Source organism: Hyla sarda, chromosome 11 (assembly GCF_029499605.1).
Source record: "Hyla sarda isolate aHylSar1 chromosome 11, aHylSar1.hap1, whole genome shotgun sequence".
In the NCBI taxonomy this organism is placed as follows: domain Eukaryota; kingdom Metazoa; phylum Chordata; class Amphibia; order Anura; family Hylidae; genus Hyla; species Hyla sarda.
Genome location: NC_079199.1, coordinates 31,796,342 through 31,816,420, shown reverse-complemented (window position 1 = coordinate 31,816,420; position 20,079 = coordinate 31,796,342). Strand labels below are relative to the sequence as shown.

The 20,079-nt window shown below is 41.9% G+C and overlaps 1 protein-coding gene and 1 long non-coding RNA gene across 3 annotated transcripts in view; one reads left to right on the top strand and one right to left on the bottom strand.

The window, feature by feature from the left end:
• Positions 1 to 14,705, top strand: part of LOC130295892 (uncharacterized) — a 136,365-nt gene extending 121,660 nt beyond the window's left edge. The window contains exons 3-5 of the long non-coding RNA XR_008849038.1: positions 3,376 to 3,471; positions 7,785 to 7,890; positions 14,455 to 14,705. This is a non-coding gene — a long non-coding RNA (uncharacterized LOC130295892). The remainder of the gene's footprint in view (positions 1 to 3,375; positions 3,472 to 7,784; positions 7,891 to 14,454) is intronic.
• Positions 1 to 16,212, bottom strand: part of LOC130295888 (deubiquitinase DESI2-like) — a 107,541-nt gene extending 91,329 nt beyond the window's left edge. Inside the window, exon 1 of one of the 2 annotated variants that reach the window (XM_056547189.1) lies at positions 14,722 to 16,212. In XM_056547189.1, coding sequence (XP_056403164.1) covers positions 14,722 to 14,760 — 39 coding nt within the window. In that variant the 5' untranslated portion in view covers positions 14,761 to 16,212. The remainder of the gene's footprint in view (positions 1 to 14,721) is intronic. The other variant, XM_056547190.1, reaches the window with a different exon arrangement.
• Positions 16,213 to 20,079: the final 3,867 nt, after the last annotated feature.

Sequence of the window (20,079 nt, the reverse complement as noted above, 5' to 3'; positions counted from 1 at the left end):
TTTTCACACTTTACCTATCATAGGAATGTACGATGGGGAAACTTTTAGCTAAACCTATGAAGCAGATGTTCTCTCCATGTCCTGATGTAGTGATATTATATTAGATAAAATGTACACCGGCTTTACAAATCCCAAAATAATTGAACAGTGTGAAATGCCACCTTGCTGGACTAAGAGTCAGTTAGTCTCAATTAAAATTGCGTAAGAATTTATGCAGGCAGTGTGACTAATAAGGTTACATAATGAATATATCAATAGTAACAGTCTTGGATTGTATCTATGTCATAGATTCAAAGAATAAGTCTTAGTAACAGAAATACCGCTGAGATATAAAACTGGTGTCCTTGCTGTCGGTTCCCACAGGTTGGCACGGGTAGCTCCCGGCCAAGGGAACGTAATACCTGTGGTTCCAGAAGGTCAGCGGGGATCGTTGGTGAGAATCAGCAATATAGGGGATTGTTGCTAGCAATGGATATCGCTAAGTTGCGCTGGTTGTAAGTGCAGCGTGGAAGTGTCGGCTTTCTCTGCTGCTCACTGGCACGGATCGGCATCCGGCTCGAGGTGGCAGAAGTGGGGCAGCTGAGATAGTGCTGGCACTGATGATCCAGGCATCCTCATGGGGAAGTTAGGCTGGGTTCACACGACGTTTTTACAGTTCCCGTATAAATTTTCAATTTGAAAACTGTACGGAACCGTATTGAAAAACAAGTAATACTTTATTCATAATGGAGTGAAAAGTAAAAAACGTATATGTTTTTCTTAAAAAACGGATGCAACCGGACATCATTTTTCAAACTGTATACGGTTTTCAACCATATACGGATTCAAATTTGTACACACATTTTGATACAGTTTAGTCAGGTTTTGAGGAATCCGTTTTTTTTTAAATCAAAAACCTGATACGGTAACTGTATTGCAAAAACTTGGTTTTAACCCAGCCTTAGAGCTTGAGGATCTCGAACACACACGGCGGTGGTCCCAGTTTGGGAAGACAGCAACACTGGGCGAGGGATGGACTCAAAGGTAGGTAAATGCAGAAAGGTGGCAATACTGGTCAAAGTAGTAGGATGGATTATGCCAGACGCATTTCGTGGGAGGTTCCCCTTTATCAATGGTTTAATAGGACTGACTTGGACATGGTGGACTTATATACTGTGCCCCTTAACTGGCACACCTCTGTTGGTAATTTGAATGTCTGTCCTGGAACTTGCTGGTCAGGAACAGGAGTTTCATGGTAAATAGAAAATCAGGTTAGACCATATATATATATATATATATATATATATATATATATACACACAAAAGTGGTGTTTACCATCAATGTCTGAAGAAGGAGATTACTAGCTAAAAGCCTAATTATTTTTCTGATGTTTTGAAATGACAGCAGTAAAAGAGCAAATAGATAAATATAAATATGCTTTCAATGAATGCAGTGTGGTGGGTTGTTAGGTAAGTGTAGTTCTGAAATAACGTATATGTAATCATGTCAAATAAAATGACAATCATAAATGGGACTGGAAAAATAAATGTAAATGAAAATAAAATTAAATAAAGATTTAAAAAATTTAAGAATATAGAATAAAAATAATTAAAAAGGAAAAGAAGAATGAGAATGAAAATAAATGAAAAGATAAGTATTAAGGATAGGAGTAAGAATAATAGAATTAGTAATGCAGGTAGAAATAAAAAATTAAGGATAAAATGTAAAAGTAGAGATGAAACCACTATACAAGTACATTAAAAAACGAGGGCATCTAAACTAATGGCAGGTGCTTGATGGAAAATCCTGTGTTTATATCTCAGAGGTATTTCTGCTACTAAGACTTATTCTTTAAATCTATGACAGATATATTCCAAGACTGTTGCTATTGAGATATTCATTATGCAACCTTATCAGTCACACTGCCGGCATTTATTCTTACACAATTTTAATTGAGACTAACTGAGTCTTAGTCCTGCAAGGTGGCATTTCACACTGTTCAATTATTTCTATTACCTTATATGTTGTGACCAATTTTATCGTTCTATTGTTCATATATATATATATATATATATTTTATTTTTTTTAATCTGTAGCAAGGGCCCTGCTCGTATTCCAGCTTTTCATATATACTTTATATATGATTTTTATCATTAATAAAAAAAACACGTGATTATAGAGAAACCAGCTACACCCTACTCGGTTATAGTTTGAATTTTGTCTGCACCTTGAGATCTGAATTTCAGCTCATTTTTAATTGTACATTCACAGTCTGCAGATGTGCAACCGATTTTAACCCTTTGAGGACCTCACCACCCCACCTCTAGAATTCAGATGTTTTTTTCCTTACATTTTCTCAATTTTAACCCTCTAAGACACAAACATTTTTATTTTTCCGCTAACATGGATGGCTTATTTTTGGGGGAACAAGTTGTTACCCTTCATTTTACTGTATAATGTATCTGTACAAAGCCAGAAAAAAAAGTTGGGGCAATAAAGCTGACAGACTTTTTTCTTTTTTGTCTAGGAAATGGGAAGGGGGAAGGGATTTGAATGTTTATTACTGGGGGAATTTTATTCTATTTTTATTTTTTACTTTTTTTAAACACCCCCCCGGGCCTTTTATTCCAATTATTTGATAGCTTACATGTATCAAAACAAAAATTGTTCTATGTTATCAAATCTCTGATGGTGCAGCCTATCATAGGCAGAGCGTATGAGCAGAGCAGTCAAGGTTAGCATTGAGGCCTCGGGCTGCCATGACAACTGATCGGCACCCTGAAATTAAATTATGCCAAGTGCCAAACAGAACACTGAATGACCAATGATGCATGTCCAGACTTTTTAGATGCTGTGATCGTTTTGGATCGTGGCATCTAAGCAATTAAATGACCAACATCAGAATGTCGGTCATTACTGCAGATAGCAGCTGTCACCCGTCCGGTATGGCATTGAATCAGCTCCCAAGCCTGCACCATACTCTCTTACCAAACCCAACAGGAGTCCATAAGTGTACATTATGAATCGGGAATTGATTTATTTTGGTGCAATAGCACTACTTATTTTCCGCAACTGATCTGCAACATAAATGATGTTTTTAGGGATCAAAATGAGTCTTACAATACACGCACAAAGCCTCATAGTCATTGCATAAAACTGGAAAACTGTTCAATGTTGACAGGATTTTTCCCAGTGTGCTTATATAAAAACTTGTCACATTACACATAATTATTACACTTTACATCTACTGTTGTCTTAAGATGTCTCGCTTTGTGCTGATGTATGGTGTACAGGCCATATGTTGGAATCATTAAAGCAGTGTTTCTAGGGGAGAACAGCTCGATAATATAGTATTTGTATGCTGATGGCACATAGCACAATTTTTTTTCTACCAGATGCTGAAGAAATTTCCTCAATGTGAAACAGGAGGTATATGGAGATACAGAGATTCCACCATAGTACCCTGTGTACAAGATCAGGATGAGGAGCAGGTAAAGTGAGCCACCACCTAGGGCCCTACTAAGGGAGAGGTATAAACATTTTTTGAATTAGAAACTACAGTGGTTCCTCAACATACGATGGTAATCCGTTCCAAACGGACCATCGTTTGTTGAAACCATCGCATGTTGGGGAATCCGTGCAATGTAAAGTATAGGACAGTGGTCTACAACCTGCGGACCTCCAGATGTTGCAAAACTACAACACCCAGCATGCCCGGACAGCCAACGGCTGTCCGGGCATGCTGGGTGTTATAGTTTTGCAACATCTGGAGGTCTGCAGGTTGTAGACCACTGTTAGAGGAAGTTGTACTCACCTGTCCCCGCCGCTCCGGACCGTCACCGCTGCCCGGGATGTCGCCGTCCATCGCTGTCGCTGCATCCCCGGGGTATCCCCGATGCTCTGGCAAGGCCTCTGCTTCTCCGGTATCCGCGCTCTCCGTCGCCGCCATCACGTGGCTACGCACGCCGCTCCTATTGGATGACGGGACGGCGTGCGCAACGACATGATGACGTTGATGGAGAGCGCCGATGAAGCAGGGGATCCCGAAAAGGATGCGCCGGAGCCCCGAGGACAGGTAAGAGACATCACCGGAGCTCACGGGGCACCGTAAACAGCTATCCGGCGGCAGCTGAAGCAGCCTGCGCTGCCGGATAGCCGTGTATGCGATGGCCCCGACATAAAAAAGCATTGTATGTTGATGCTGCCTTCAACATGCGATGGCCTCTGAGAGGCCATCGCCTGTTGAATCTATCATATGTTGGGGCCATCGTAGGTCGAGGGGGTCACTGTATTCTTAAGGGTGAAAACACACGATCCAGTGGTGTACGGTTGTCAGTATGTAGTAACTACTTCTGAACTGTTGCTGTTAATCTGAGTCTTTTCTGCACTTGCCAGTGTTAGCAATCACACTCCAATTGTTAAATAGCAGAACAAAGGTGTGAGAAGTAGTTAGATGTATACGAGCCCTTAGTGAATTGGAACAAGGTCTGATCATCAACGCTAGATAAGATGGGGTCAAGATTTCACAAACTGTCAATCTTGTTTTTTTTTGTGCAAAACTTTCAACAATTTACTAAGACTCTTGAAAGAACATCCAGCAAAAGTGGATCCTGTGGACGTAGCTCATCAACAAAAGGAGTCAGAGGAGGGTATCAGGAATCGTTCTGAAGAACAGGCAGTGCACAGTCAAGGAAACTTCAGCTGAATACAAGGCTACTGTCAAACTAACATGTCTAGACTCACAACTCCCATTCCTTAACGCACATGGACTGTAACAGCAAGTGACCAGTTCCAAGGACATTTCTGTCAAAGGGAAACAGAAAGCAAGACTCCAATGGGCAAAAGAGGACAAAAATGTGATCACTAAGTATTGGTAAAACATCGCCTTGTCAGATGACTCCAGATTTCTGTTGCACCATGCTCATATGAAACTCAGTATTTGGAGCATGTACCATGCAATCCGTGAATCCTTCCATTCAGGTGTCAACCGTTCAGGCTGGGGGCGGTAGTGAAATGTTGTGGGAATGTTTTCATGGCACACCCTACGTCCTCTGATACCTGTTGGTGGACATTTGGACACTAAGGCTTATCTAAGCATTGTTGCTGGCAAAGTTAGTCCTTTCATGGCAGCTGAAGGATTCATTCAGCAGGGCAATGCACCATGACACAACGGTCATATATGCATGGGTTGGATCCAGGAACATGACGGAGAGTTATCCTTGCTATCTTGACCTTCACAGTCCCCAGATCTTAAAGGGGTATTCTGCCCCTAGACATCTCATCCCCTATCTCAGCTGCTGGACCCCCGCGATCAGAGATCTTATCCCCTTAACCTTTGGATAGGGAAGAAGATGTCTAGGGGCGGAGTACCCCTTTAATCCTTTCTCTGTGGTGAGGTAGAATGGGCAGGTCAGTACCTCCACCTAATGACAAACAACAAGCTCAACAGCTCCCACATCCAGTCTCTGCGCCTGTGCATGCGCTTGGCCAGCAGCGTCTCCAACGAAATCCAAGAAAAAAAGATGTCCCGTACGAAAGATGCAGTAAAAGCATGAATTCTTTATTGCATCAAAACCAACATATGGAGCATCAATGTCAACGCAATTAACCTGTTGCTATCCAGACCCTTGGCTTTATTCTTTGCCTAACCAAGGTAACTTTCTGGATACCCTCCATACAGTAAAAATAGGAATACTTTATTGCATCAAGACCAACATATGGAGCATCAATACTGATGTAATAATTAACCTGTTGCGATCCAGAACCGCGGCTTTATTCTTTGCCTCACCAATGTTACCTTTGGTATACCCTCCATCACATTAGAGGTAAAGATTTAAGCCGGAAGCTCTTGAATCAGGAGTTTTTCTGGATGTTTATTCTTAACACTAGACAACAGCAATATAGGAATTTATTCTTATTCAGTAGTTGAATATTCATGTTGCATATATATAATTTTTATATTTATCAAAGTATATATATATATATATATATATATATATATATGTATATATATTAATGTTTTGGAACTGTGTAATATAGTCCTTACTATGTTTACCCATATTTGTTCTATGCCATGCCAGAGAGCGAACCAGTTTTATGGCATGATGTCCCTTGCACGTGACGTCCTTGTTGAACTAGAAATCTCTGCACATTTTATATATCTTTTATGCCATGATTAAGAATCCGAAACTCATTGCCGAAATTTCTTCATATGTTGGTTTTAATGCAGTATAGTATTCCTTCTGGATGCACACATACACCATACTCCATTCATTTGGGGAACAATTTTCCTCTATCCTCGTGATGGATGGGTGTCCTAGTGGTCAGACCCCCTCTGATCAGCTTGCTATAAGTTTGAAATAACCCTTTGTATTAGAACACTAGAGTTCAGTGGGCCAGGGTCTTATGCTTTTATGCTGCACATTCAGAGGCTGAAGCTATATTCACGAATCTCTATGTGGACATTCCCTCAAATGCATAACAAGCCAACGCTAGGGCTCTGCTGCTGCATAATTTCTTTGCAGAGTTCCACACGGAAATTCTGCTGTGTGAACATAGCATTAAGGTAGAAGACGCATTCTGAAACCTCTGCCTTGGGCACCAATAGAGCCGGACCTTTCCCTGTCTATCTGTGCTATATTATGGCTTCTTACCTCTCAGGGGTTATATAGAGCTGTAATGCAGTTGTATGCATGAATATTAAGGGTAAGAGTCATTCCATTCTAATCCTATAAAATTATTTCACATAGACTTTATAATTGTATAAACCCTTGGAAATATTTCAACATTTGCATTATGCACACCATTTTTTTTTATAATCCGAGGAAACTATTTGAGCACAATGAAATTGTCTAAATGGAAAGCAGCTGGAAGAAAGAATATGCATTAAAACTGTTCCCCATTGAGGGCATGAGCCTACATTGTGCAGAGACTGAAACCGAAACGGTCACCAAAAATATGCTTGTGAAGCTGCACACACCGTGCACTAGGGCTTCACAAGCATATTCTAGGCATACCTTTAGTGGCACCTTAGGCTAGTTTATACTTACACAATCAAGCTTTATAATCCCCTCAGCAGTCAGACTGACAATTGGGGAGGCAGAGCCCAGGGTCCGCTCTACTCCTGGTCGCTCCGCCACTTTCTGCCTAGGTCGCACAGTTGATTGACAGGTAGGGTGCGCGGGCAGCAGAGCTACACAGGGCCGCTGCAAGCAGACGAGCCCTGCCTGTCAAGCAACTACGGGACATAGGCTGAAAGAGGCGATGCGACCAGGAGCAGACTGGACCCCGGGCTCCGCCTCCCCGACTGTCAGTCTGACTGCCGAGGGGATTATAAAGCGTGATAGTCAAATAAGCCATGTAGGCCAAGTGTTAGCAAAATGATATATATATATATACCTTTGTAATATAATTCTGTCATTTGTGCCACACCTCAGCCTTTTTCACCACTTTGAGCCAGGCCCATTACGCCCATTTTGGACCACATACATTTTCCAATTTTTAGTAGATAAAGATATAAAAGCTATAAAGCATCTTCTAGTTTGGTTATTCAAATAAACTTTGTGCTGATTTTTTTCTGTAATACAGCAGACTTTTTATATCGTTTGTATCTTAGTTAATTAAAAAAAAAAGTTTGTGCTATCAGGGAAAATTTAAGGACAATAAGAGTTTTTTAAATTTGGTATTTTTTTTTATTAACAGCACATATGTAGGGGTGTATAATGGTAGCGGGCTAGAGGCGTAGTTTGGGCTGCTTGTATTTTTTTTTTTTTTTTACTTTCACTTCATTTTTCTGCTCCTATAGAAACCTAGCATCAGTGATCACATGATCACCTGGCCAGAAAGCAGGAAGCAGTACCATTCCCATTAGCAGGAGTCCTGCAGCACGAGCCCCTGAGTGGAAATCTTGGGTGAGTACCCACACTTTTTTTTCTCAGGTATTGACCCCTGCAGCTAGGTCTCTGCTCTTTCCATGCCACTGCAATGCTCTGCACGGCCATTTCAGAACAGTCATGTAGTGCTAATTGTCGACCAACAGGAACTTTATAGTCTATGGGGAGTTGGCAAGTGGTTAAAGAGTACTTGGCCAATCTTAGACCAACGTTGTTCAACTATGGCCTACTTATATTCGTCAATAGGAAGGACATCAAAGGTCGGCAAACAGGGACATCTTTCGGAGTGCTGGACCATCGAGGATACGGAATCAGACTGGCGGTGCAGGTAGTTTATTGTTGAGATACATAAAACTTTTTTCTATATATTTTAACAATAAACTAACCGCACCGCCAGTCTGATTCCATATCCTCGATGGTCCAGCGCTCCGAAAGATGTCCCTGTTTGCCGACCTTTGAATGAGTTCTGGTACTAAATCCTCTATACCGGCGGGACCTGTGTGCGGCTGACCACTATTTACATTGTGAACATAGGTGTTTTTGCTCTGAGCATAACACCATCCGGTAAGAGGCGAATCTTCCCTTCTTTATCCTCATTACACCCCTACCTGACGATCTTCACCAGGTGCGCACCACCTTGTTTTTTTTTTTTATTTCTCCACAATTACTTATATTAGTAACATAGACAAGTGGGTGCGTGGACATATCTAGAGATTCAGTTTATTCTTTTTGAGAGCGTGAGTTGGCAGATATTAGAAGAATATATACATCACCTCTGTATTATCATAGTTGCACTTTAGAGCAATATATTCCATTTGGAGCATTATATACATATTTGCTGTTAAAGGAAGCTGATTAGATTGGAATATAGTGCCTCATAGTTATAAGATGGTTTGCTGGTCCAGTCACATCAGATTATGTTCCCACAGGGTGGATGATGTGCTGAAAATTTTACTTTTGGATCCTCAGTGGCAATCCACATATGGACCATGTGGTTTCTTTCTGCTCTGCTGTTTCCTATGGGCTAAAATAAATGAACGGGTTTTAAATCTTTGATAGTAGATATTTGCTATGGGTCCACAGGAAAATCTGCAACAAAATATTTAGATTTAGTGTAGATTATGGCTTTCCTGGTTAAAATCAGTGTTGAAAGTAAGCGACAAATATGTGAAGTAAGCAAAAAATCGGCAATGCAGGTTAATTTCCTTGTGGATTTTTTCACAGTGTGTGAGAAAAGAAAACAAGTAAAATAGAAAATATAACCTGGTATAAGATTAGGGGTCACCTAAGGGTTTTCGCATCACACTCACTGATAACACTCTCTTCCACGATGGGAGAGCCCATCCTGCATTCCACCAATGGCAAAGCTTGGGCATCACCTTAATCTCTAAGCTCTTAAACCCAAAAAACAGACTTTGTCAGAACAGCAGAGAGAAATTCCCCATAGAGATATTGGGGGAGATTTCTCAAAACCTGTGCAGAGGAAGAGTGGTGCAGTTGCCCATAGCAACCAATCAGATTGCTTCATTCATTTTCCACAGGCCTCTAAAGAGGCCTGTGGAAAATGAAAGAAGCAATCTGATTGGTTGCTATGGGCAACTGCACCACTCTTCCTCTGCACAGGTTTTGAGAAATCTCCCCCATTGTTTTCCTTACCTACAGGCTAAGATCTATCTGGCCAAAGTGATCTCCTTGATGGATAACTGAGAATGAATCTCCTACCTGCAAAGGTGTTATGACGCCTTCACTGACTCCAGGAGACAGATTACCCTTAACCCCTTAAGGACTCTTTTTTAACCCTTAAGGACGCGTTTTACAGTTTTTGCATTTTCGTTTTTTCCTCCTTACCTTTTAAAAAAACATAACCCTTTTAATTTTCCACCTAAAAATCCATATTATGGCTTATTTTTTGAGCCACCAATTCTACTTTGCAGTGACATTAGTAATTTTACCAAAAAATCCATCATTGTGGGACAAAATTGAAGAAAGAACTAAATTTTGTAACTTTTGGGGGCTTCCATTTCTACGCAGTGAATTTTTTGGCGGTTTAATTAACGATATACTTTTATAATTTGGACATTTACGCATGCGGCGATACCACATATGTTTATATTTATTTTTATTTACATTTTTTATGGGAAAAGGTGGGTGATTCTGACTTTTATTAAGGAAGGGGTTAAATCACATTTATTAACACTTTTTTTGCAATGTTATAGCCCTGATCTCTTACACTGTTCACTGCCATGCATTAACATGGCATTGATCAGTGTTATTGCCGCTCAACTGCTCCTGCCTGGATCTCAGGCACGGAGCAGTCATTCGGCGATTGGACACGCAGGTAGGGATCCTCCTGGTGTCCTGCAAGCTGTTCGCGATTTCACCGGTCCCGAACAGCTCAACGGAGCTGCCGGGATGCTTTCGGTCTCACTTCAGATGCGCCAGTCAACTTTGATCGCCGCTTCTAAGGGCATTAATGCGATCCGTGATGTTGGATATTAGCCGTGGGTCCCGGCCATTGATTCTGGCCGGGACTGACCCGATATGACGCGGGGTCACCGCGTGACCCCTATGTTATATCGCGGGAGCCGGCGCAGGACGTAAATATACATCCTGCATCGTTAAGGAGTTAATTATATATTTCTTCAAATTCCCTTTGAACATTCTTTAACCCTTTTTGCCCTGTCAGGGTGTTCTATTGAGTTGCCCCAAACCACACCTATTCTGATTTTATGTGCCTTTTTAAACGCTTATCACTTCCTGCCCTTGGCTAGGTTTATGGAGATGACACTATAAATTTACACATGCTCCATTAATTTGTATGGGAGTGTCGGCGACGCCATAGTACAGCATTTGGGTCTTTACGACACTCTCATAGAGAACGAATGGAGCGAGTGCAGTCTGCAGCACACACTCTTCTCAGAGAGCTAGGGCGACAGGCAGGAGATGACTTGGAGTCCCAGTGGCCGGACTCCCCACATTCAAAAATTTATCTCCTATCCTGTGGATAGTAAAGATATAGAAAAAAGAGAGAAGGGCAGAGATGGCGCCATATAGTGAAGTTATCCACCGTAAATAAGATGTTACACAGTGGAGTAATGAGACTGCTCACCTTAGTGTGTTACGCAATACAGGCAACACACTGATCAACGCTTCTTACAAAAGGTCCGGAGTCTGGGAGCTGCTGGCTGTTGGTACCATCAAAGGCGGTGAAGGATACAAGGTGCATCTGTAGACATGCAAGTCTCCAGGCAGGGATTCCCTTCTTCTTAAAAACCTGACTTCTGGCTGTAGCACTTCACCAGGGATGACACCATTGTCATTGTCGAATATTTAAGAGGTGAATCTATTTTCGCCAGACTTCCTATAAGTGTGGTGCATCTTAGGTTGACTTATACCAGACTGTTCTGTGATTGATAAATTTTGGAACAAAGTCCTTTACTAATGACTCTCTGCCCTCATTTACCCTCATGGACGTTCTGTGTTCCATTATTGGGGATGTTAATCCCTTTATGTTTAAATGTGATCAGGGGTGCAGACATGGCTCCTTCCAACCCCATCTCAATTCACGTTATTTTGGGAGAAGTTGTCTTATGTAATGAGAATTAATTTAGTAAAGGCCTCTTTGAAAAAAGAGCAAAGAGTTGGCTAATTTATCATGGTGTGGGAGAATTTCATGAATATTTTACAGATCCCAATACGTAAGCTTATTAAAGAAAGTTTTCAGTGGATGGTGTGGTACCAAGAATTATGGGGGACAAACCGGTCATACAAAAGAAAATCTTCTTGGCTCAGTACAAGAAAGCTCAAACTCAAATTCTCGAAGAAAGTAATGTTTGTTGTGTTGTTTTCTATTCAGGGTTGTAGCGAGCACTTTCAGGTTCCTATTAGTTCTTCCACTGCTGGTACCTGAACTGGGCACACGCTCATCCTCTGGACTCGATGTAGGGATGCCTCTACGTCTTATTCTATCCATACGTATCTGGTGCATTCTGGATCTCAAGCTATTTATCTGTTACCTGAATCCAGTGTATCTGCTTTATTAATTTCAACCCTTTGTGGATGTTGGTTTGTTAATTGTGTTATTTTAAAACAAAACCAATAAAAACATGTAAAAAAAAAAAATGAAAAAACCTAAAACTGGACTATGACTATGGAAACCTAAAACTGGCGAACACTTGCTGCCAACCCTTCTAATCCCTCCATTTGGTAAGAAGAGAGGGTAATAAACATCTTCTGGCTGTGTTTTTTCTCAAGAATAAAGGGATTGGGCAGGTTAAAATCAACATACCAGACCATTCTTTCCCTGACATGATCTGATAGAGTCAAGATGTCCCCATACACATTACATGGGCCTTAAGAAGTGAGAGGATTTGTCTTATTTACACAGAATTGATATACTACAAAATGGCTTTCAATATATGAACAATCAGTCCTATCTAAGGCCACTTACAGACGTTATTATTTACCACGAGGAGGGTAATACCACTGCAAAAGTCAAAGCTCTTTGACTTCAACCGTACTACCTTTGTTAAAAGAACATGGGGGGGATTTATCAAAACCTGCCCAGAGGAAAAGTTGCCAATAGCAACCAATCAGATCACTTCTTTTATTTATCAGAGGTCTTTTCAAAAGTCAAAAAAGTAATGTGACAATGTAATTGGTTGCTATGGGCAACTCAGCAACTTTTCCTCTGGGCAGATTTTTTTATTTTAATTTTTTTAAATCTCCGCCCAAATGCGTAAAAGTAGCAAAAGTTTGAGAAAATTTAAAGGGGTACTCTGGAAAACTTTTTTTTTTAAATCAACTGGTGCCAGAAAGTTAAAAAAAAATTGTAAATTACTTCTATTAAAAAATCTTAATCCTTCCAGAACTTATTAGCTGCTGAATACTACAGAGGAAATTCTTTTCTTTTTGGAACACAGAGCTCTCTGCTGACATCATGACCACAGTGCTCTCTGCTGACATCTCTGTCCATTTTAAGAACTGTCCAGAGTAGGAGAAAATCCCCATAGAAAACCTATTCTGCTCTGGACATTTCCTAAAATGAACAGAGATGTCAGCAGAGAGCACTGTGCTCATGATGTCAGCAGAGAGCTCTGTGTTCCAAAAAGAACTTCACAATTTCCTCTGTAGTATTCAGCAGCTAATAAGTACTGGAAGGATTAAGAATTTTTTTTATAGAAGTAGTTTACAAATCTGTTAAACTTTCTGGCACCAGTTGATATTAAAAAAAAAAAAAAAAAAATTCCCACCAGAGTACCCCTTTAATGCAAACAAAAAGCAGTTTGCAATGAGGACATGTACATTTTGTATAAGTGGAGGGTGGCCCCCAGTTTTGTTCTCTTCTTTCATGTTCTTCCTAATAAGGCAGTTTCCACCATCTGGACTTTGACAGGTGAGCCCCAGTGTATTTACTGCTAATTAGACTGTAATTGATGACCGGGGACATCCAATTCTTAATGTACAGTTGGCAGCCGCCTCAGTATCAATCACAAACATTTCTGTATAGGATTTGGCATTAGCAACACCAATGAGCCTTTCCATTACTTAATTTAACCCACTTATATAGGCTCAAAAAACTCAAAAATGGCAGCAATTTTCCCAAAATTAGACTGTTTGAATACATGAGTCTTGCAATCATCTGATTGGTAGTCTATTTGCACAATATATCTTTAGAGTGTAATAGACACAGATACCTTATTCAATTTTTTAACTTTCTGGTTTCTGGTTTCCGCACACTCACACATATACACACACATACACACACACAAATGCCACATTTGATCTCAAAGAATCAACCAACCTATCCTGGCATATAAAATGTTGCTTAAAGGGGTACTCCACTGCTCAGCATTTGGAACAAACTGATGTGAACGCTGGAGCCGGCGCCGGGAGCTCGTGACGCCATAGCCTCGCTCCCTCATGACATCACGCCCAGCCCCCTCAATGCAAGTCTATGGGAGGGGGCGTGAACGCCCCCTCCCTTAGACTTGCATTGAGGGGGCTGGGCGTGATGTCATGAGGGAGTGGGGTTTTGGTGTCACGAGCTCCCAGCGCCGGCTCCAGCGTTCCAAACGCTGAGCAGCGGAGTTACCCCTTTAAGTTGGCCATATACACATTAGAATAATGTTGGCGAAACCCACTGGGTTGTAGAAATCCCAACTTTTACATGATGGCGGATATCGGCAAGCAAAGGATCAGACGGTTGGATTTCAACAAACCTGGTCTGTTTTTTTTCTGAAAGGAGGTAGGCCACCATCAGAGATGCTTAGCAGCAGCTTACACCACTTTCCCCATATAGAACACATGCATGACCAACCTAAGCCTTCATGCACAGAGGGGATTGGAAGATATAACTGTTGGCTTAAGGCATTATTTTATATATGTAATTTAACACACACACACATACATATATATATATATATATATATATATATATATATATATATAATCAAAACTAATGTTGGTGGAAATGCCTGAAGTTTGTAGCTGCCATAGATTTATGGCTGGAAGACTGGTCAATGCCATAGGGTTCTACTTCCATAGATCACAGTCAGTCATTGCAGTTTCTGTCTCCCACAGAACATCTGTAAGAAGCCAATGCCATGATTTACAAACTAGAGAAAATTCACCCTGACCACCAACTGGAAAACTACAAATAACTACAATAAATGGACTTGCATGTAAATCGCAGACGAGCAGTAAAATTCAGGGCTTCTGAGACAGCGGGAAACCAAGCAAGCAAGGTGGTGCTGTCCAAGAAGGAGCTGCAGCATTTCATATTCCCACCAATGCTAAAGAGGTGAAATATTTAACACTTCAAAGGCACGAGCAGCATGCAGAACTTACCATATCATATACATTAAGTATAACTGGTTCATTAGCCATCGTGAAGCTTGTCGGTTCCTTAGGGTTCTCCCAGGATTGTAAATTCCTTCTTGTCAATGCTGCAATGGATTATAGAAGAAAGGGAACGTTTTCATTCTAGGTCCTCCAAACAAACCACTTGGAGGTTCTTTTTGGCCAAAGTTATGCAAATATCAGGATTTGTTCTCATACTGTAGCCCTTGGGTATAACTGGGCTCGTCCGCCAAGTCAGGTGTGAGTCCCAAGTTCTATGTTCTGCAATCGATTCCCCAAAGGGACATAGTTCAGTACAACAGAATACTATGGAATCTGCTGCAATGCATTTAGCATCTGTATGCCAATGACCTTTCCAGTGCTTAAGGTGAGCTCAGCATTGAAAAACATGCTGCTTCTCTCTGCATTATCCAATCTACTCAGCATCAGTTGTGGAAAATACAGCGCCGTTTATCTCCTCCGTCTGGCTGCCACCAGAGCACAGATTGCAGGGAGATTGTGTCTTGCATAAGGCAAGGATAGCATTAAAACCGATAGGCTTCCCGGGGATTTGTATCCAATGTTTATCACTGGTCGTGGGAATACTGACAGATCCGAGAGATCATGGTGCTGATGCTGCTTCCTGGATAATCAGGGAAAGAGACAACTCATGCATAGAATGTGAAGAGCTGATGGGGGAAGGTGCTGAGAAATCCATGCGGCTTCACATCAGAAGAAGGAGTGTGACCCTGGGGCTGGTGTAGAGCAGACAGCGTAGTATCCATAAAAATATAGGAACAGGATGACTTCATCTAAATAGAAGGGGGAGTTCTGGCTGTCTGCCTAATAGATGTGAATGGAAGCTGCAGGGAGGCAAGTTACATCATACAGCATCCCCAGGCCTCTAGAGATGGAGGTGGGTCCATGAATAGTGCATGCGAGCCATTCATGAAGCAGAACAGAGTTCCCTCTTTATTAACTTCCCGCACATGGAATTCCCTAATGAGATTTCCTCATCGAGAAGGATTTGTGATCGTCTGGGACAAGAGAGTAAAATTAACCACTTCTCAGCCAGAAAATATCTCAGTGCAATTACATGGTGGTATAATCTAATAAGTGAATGGAACGGGACGAGAAGACTCCGATGGAGAGGAATATCAAGTGACATTGCCATAATTAGATCTTTGGGAAGGGGCTTATAATCGAATGATATCAGTGTAAAAGGAGACACTTGTAAAGACTATAGTACTGTGTGTTAGAAGACTTTCATTATGTGTCTTCGTGTAGCAGAAGAAGAAATATTTACAAAAAGTTTAAAGGGGTTGTCCGGCCAAAACTTTCCTTTAAAAATCTAGTCAGGGACAGGATATGTAAAAAAAAATAAAAAATAAACTCTCTTCCGCACCGCTGTCGGTATAACTGAGCTCAAGTCCCAGCTCTCCTATGCATGCAGGATTGAGGACGTGATATCACATGCCTGCTAATCCAATGGACGTCCGCGGCGGTGTCTCATCACGCATTCTACCATGCGGCACCCACCTGTAACGGCTTCCAGAACCGCTGGAGGTCCTCAGGCTAATACCATCTCGACCACAAGAATGGAAGATCGTGACGTCACCCACCCCCTCAATGCAAGTCTATGGGAGGGGGCGTGACAGCTGTCACGCCCCCTCCCATAGACTTGCATTGAGGGGGCGGGTGTGACATCACACAGGGACGGAGTCGTGACGTCACAATCAATTTTTTTCATATGAACTGGTGCCAGAAAGTTAAACAGATTTTTAAATTACATCTTCTCCAAAGAACAAAGAAACGGAGCACTCACCTCCAATATGCAGACACAGATGCAACTTTTATTGAGACTCACAGAAGACAGGATACATCAGGACATCGGCGGGAGGGCAGGTAGATGGAAGACACAAGCAGGGGGTATTCTCACATCACAGCGGGCGACAGCACTGTATCGCGCCTTAGCGCTTCGTCAGGCCCCTTGTGTGATATCACCGGAACAGGTAAGTCTATATAGCAGAACAGGGCGTGTCTCAAACACAAGACCAGGGAAAAATTAACCCTTCACAGACACCTTAAAGTGCAGAACAAAAAGCTAAAAACACTTACAAACAATCTATTGCAGGACAACTAGATAATACATATTTCAATCGAATCTGCTCGAGAGGTGGACAGAACACTCTTAAATTCATAACAGCGCTGCTAATTCATTTTCATCATTGAGTCCTAGCGGCCCGGTGGCATCCAGCCGGAGTATCCACCGGGCCTCTTTGCGCGTCAGGGGGATGGACAGACACACACTATTGATGTGCAAAGAGGCCCGGTGGATACTCCGGCTGGATGCCACCGGGCCGCTAGGACTCAATGACAAAAATGAATTAGCAGCGCTGTTATGAATTTTAGAGTGTTATGTCCACCTCTCGAGCAAATTCGATTGAAATATGTATTATCTAGTTGTCCTGCAATAGATTGTTTGTAAGTGTTTTTAGCTTTTTGTTCTGCACTTTAAGGTGTCTGTGAAGGGTTAATTTTTCCCTGGTCTTGTGTTTGAGACACGCCCTGTTCCGCTATATAGACTTACCTGTTCCGGTGATATCACACAAGGGGCCTGACGAAGCGCTAAGGCGCGATACAGTGCTGTCGCCCGCTGTGATGTGAGAATACCCCCTGCTTGTGTCTTCCATCTACCTGCCCTCCCGCCGATGTCCTGATGTATCCTGTCTTCTGTGAGTCTCAATAAAAGCTGCATCTGTGTCTGCATATTGGAGGTGAGTGCTCCGTTTCTTTGTTCTTTGGAGAAGATGTGATATTGATTCTACCACCACGTGCAGCAGGACCATTAGACTGTGCTTTCCTAGCGGTGTGTATGGGACGCTTACACTGAGCTGTGCCGGAGCTGTCTTTTTCGCTGCTTTGGAATAGATTTTTAAATTACTTCTATTAAAAAATCTCAATCCTTCCAGTACTGATCAGCTGCTGTATGTTCTACAGGAAGTTATTTTCTTTTTACATTTCTTTTCTGTCTGACCACGGTGCTCTCTGCTGACACCTCTGTCCATGTCAGGAACTGTCCAGAGCAGGATAGGTTTGCTATGGGGATTTGCTCCTGCTCTGGACAGTTCCTGATATGGACAGAGGTGTCAGCAGAGAGCACTGTGGTCAGACAGTAAAGAAATTCAAAATGAAAAGAACTTCCTCTGTATTATACAGCAGCTGATAAGCACTGGAAGGATTAAGATTTTTCTAACAGAAGTCATTTACAAATGTGTTTAACTTTCTGGCACCAGTGATTTGAAAGAAATTGTTTTCCACCAGAGTACCCCTTTAATGTGCAAATATATACATCCCTGCAACCAGCTATTACTGATTGTCATTACTGATTGGCCTTCCATGTCTTCTTCCTCAGCCTTTTAATGTTTAGATTTGACTTGTTGGCAGCAAGGTTAGTGTTACTGGCATAATGGTTCGTGATGGCTTTTGCTGTGTCTTGTTTTACGTTATACCTTATGGCATTATTAGGCTTATTAGGCAAATTAGCTTTCCTATGAAATCTCGTTCCTGATAATCAGCATGTTTAAAAGGACCGGCCAAAGTATATTTTGTGCGGCCATATATATTATTATCAGCCGCACGATGCCCAGTGTAAACAGGGGATATGCGGCTGACAGTGATAAATATAATGGGCCACATGAATGATCCAGTCATTGTTTCTGCGACCCAGCCGCACAATTGATTAGCCCTTGTGAAAGCTCAGCAAACAAGTGTCAATCGGTGAGATTGGTGCTTGTTACCTGCCTCCCGTCTGCCTGTGAAAAAGGGCCCTAACTCCAGCTACTAGCCTCATGAGCTGGTTATTCTGGTTTTTTATACTCTGCTGTAAGTCCAGTCTGTCTATGTGGGTTTTAGTATTTGCATACACATAGAAGATAGGTCTCAGCACCTTTCCCTACATTGCCTAGAACTCAAATGGATGGACACCTGATCCACACAGTCCCTGGAAACCAGTAGCTTCAACCTCTTCAGTGCTACCAAGCCAAGCATAAACAGCAAATGACATCAAGTGAAAAGAAGATAGCGGAGCACTCACCAGGTCAGTAAAAGGCTTCTTTATTGATCATGTCGATCAGTCGGGATACATGCAGGGGAGGATGGAATGGACGCGGGGGTACAGAGAACGGCGAACGCCGTTCTCTGTACCCCCGCGTCCATTCCATCCTCCCCTGCATGTATCCCGACTGATCGACATGATCAATAAAGAAGCCTTTTACTAACCTGGTGAGTGCTCCACTATCTTCTTTTCACTTGGTTTTAGTATTTGATTTTAGAAGTTTCTCTGGTGTATTGCAGAATTCTGCCTAAGGAGTTGTTTGTCGTTTGAACTTCATCCAGGCCATCTTGCAAGACTATCACTTCCGTTAGCCACTGACATGTAATGGTAAGTTGCCATTTGTTTTCAGCTTCTGACACATGATACAATCTTGCCATGGTTAGGACTTGGAAAAGGCAAGGCGAAGCCTGGTTCTGTAGTCTAGTGACCCATTAGCATTGTTCGACTGATGACATAGCCTTGGGTGTCCATAACCCTGAATGATTGTTTTCTTTGATGACCAGGTACTGACCTATTTCTCTTTTTTTTTTTTTTTTTGGCTCTCCTTGATTGTGATAACTCAGCTTCCTATACCAACCTTTCTACTCCATAATACCATTGTCCTCTGACCTTTGCCTCTGATTTCTGGTTACGCATCAACCTTGCCTTTGCTTCCTGGTTCCTATAATGAACTTACCACTGAGTGGAGCCTTTTAACGATGCATTCACACTGGGGGAAATTTATCAAAACCTGTCCAGAGGGAAAGTTGCCCAGTTGCCCATAGCAACCAATCAGATCGCTTCTTTCATTTTCACTGAGCCCTTTTCAAAAATGAAAGAAGCTTTCTGATTGGTTGCTATGGGCAACTCAGCAACTTTTCTCTGCTTCCATATCCCATTCATCAACTTTTTGCCGCTTCCATATCCCATTCATTTGAGATGGAGTTAGATAGTGATGTTGGTCAGCTCATTTTTGGACTGTATCCAGTGTATGTTGCCACACTGAAAACCATGGTCTGCCACGGTTTATAAATTCCTCCGCTGGATCCGGCAGTGGAATTGCAAAAATGTGGTGTGAATGATTCGTTAGTGGAACAAGATCTGGGTAGTTCTTAGCAGCACAAAGCCTTCATAAGAATAAGGGGGGGATACCAAGGACTCCCCTAGAATATGGCCCATGGGCTACACTTGCGTTTTGACTAGCTTCAATGGTGTTTTGTCCATAGTGCACTTCTGTGGAAGTTATAAATATGAAGCAAAATTTTGTAGTT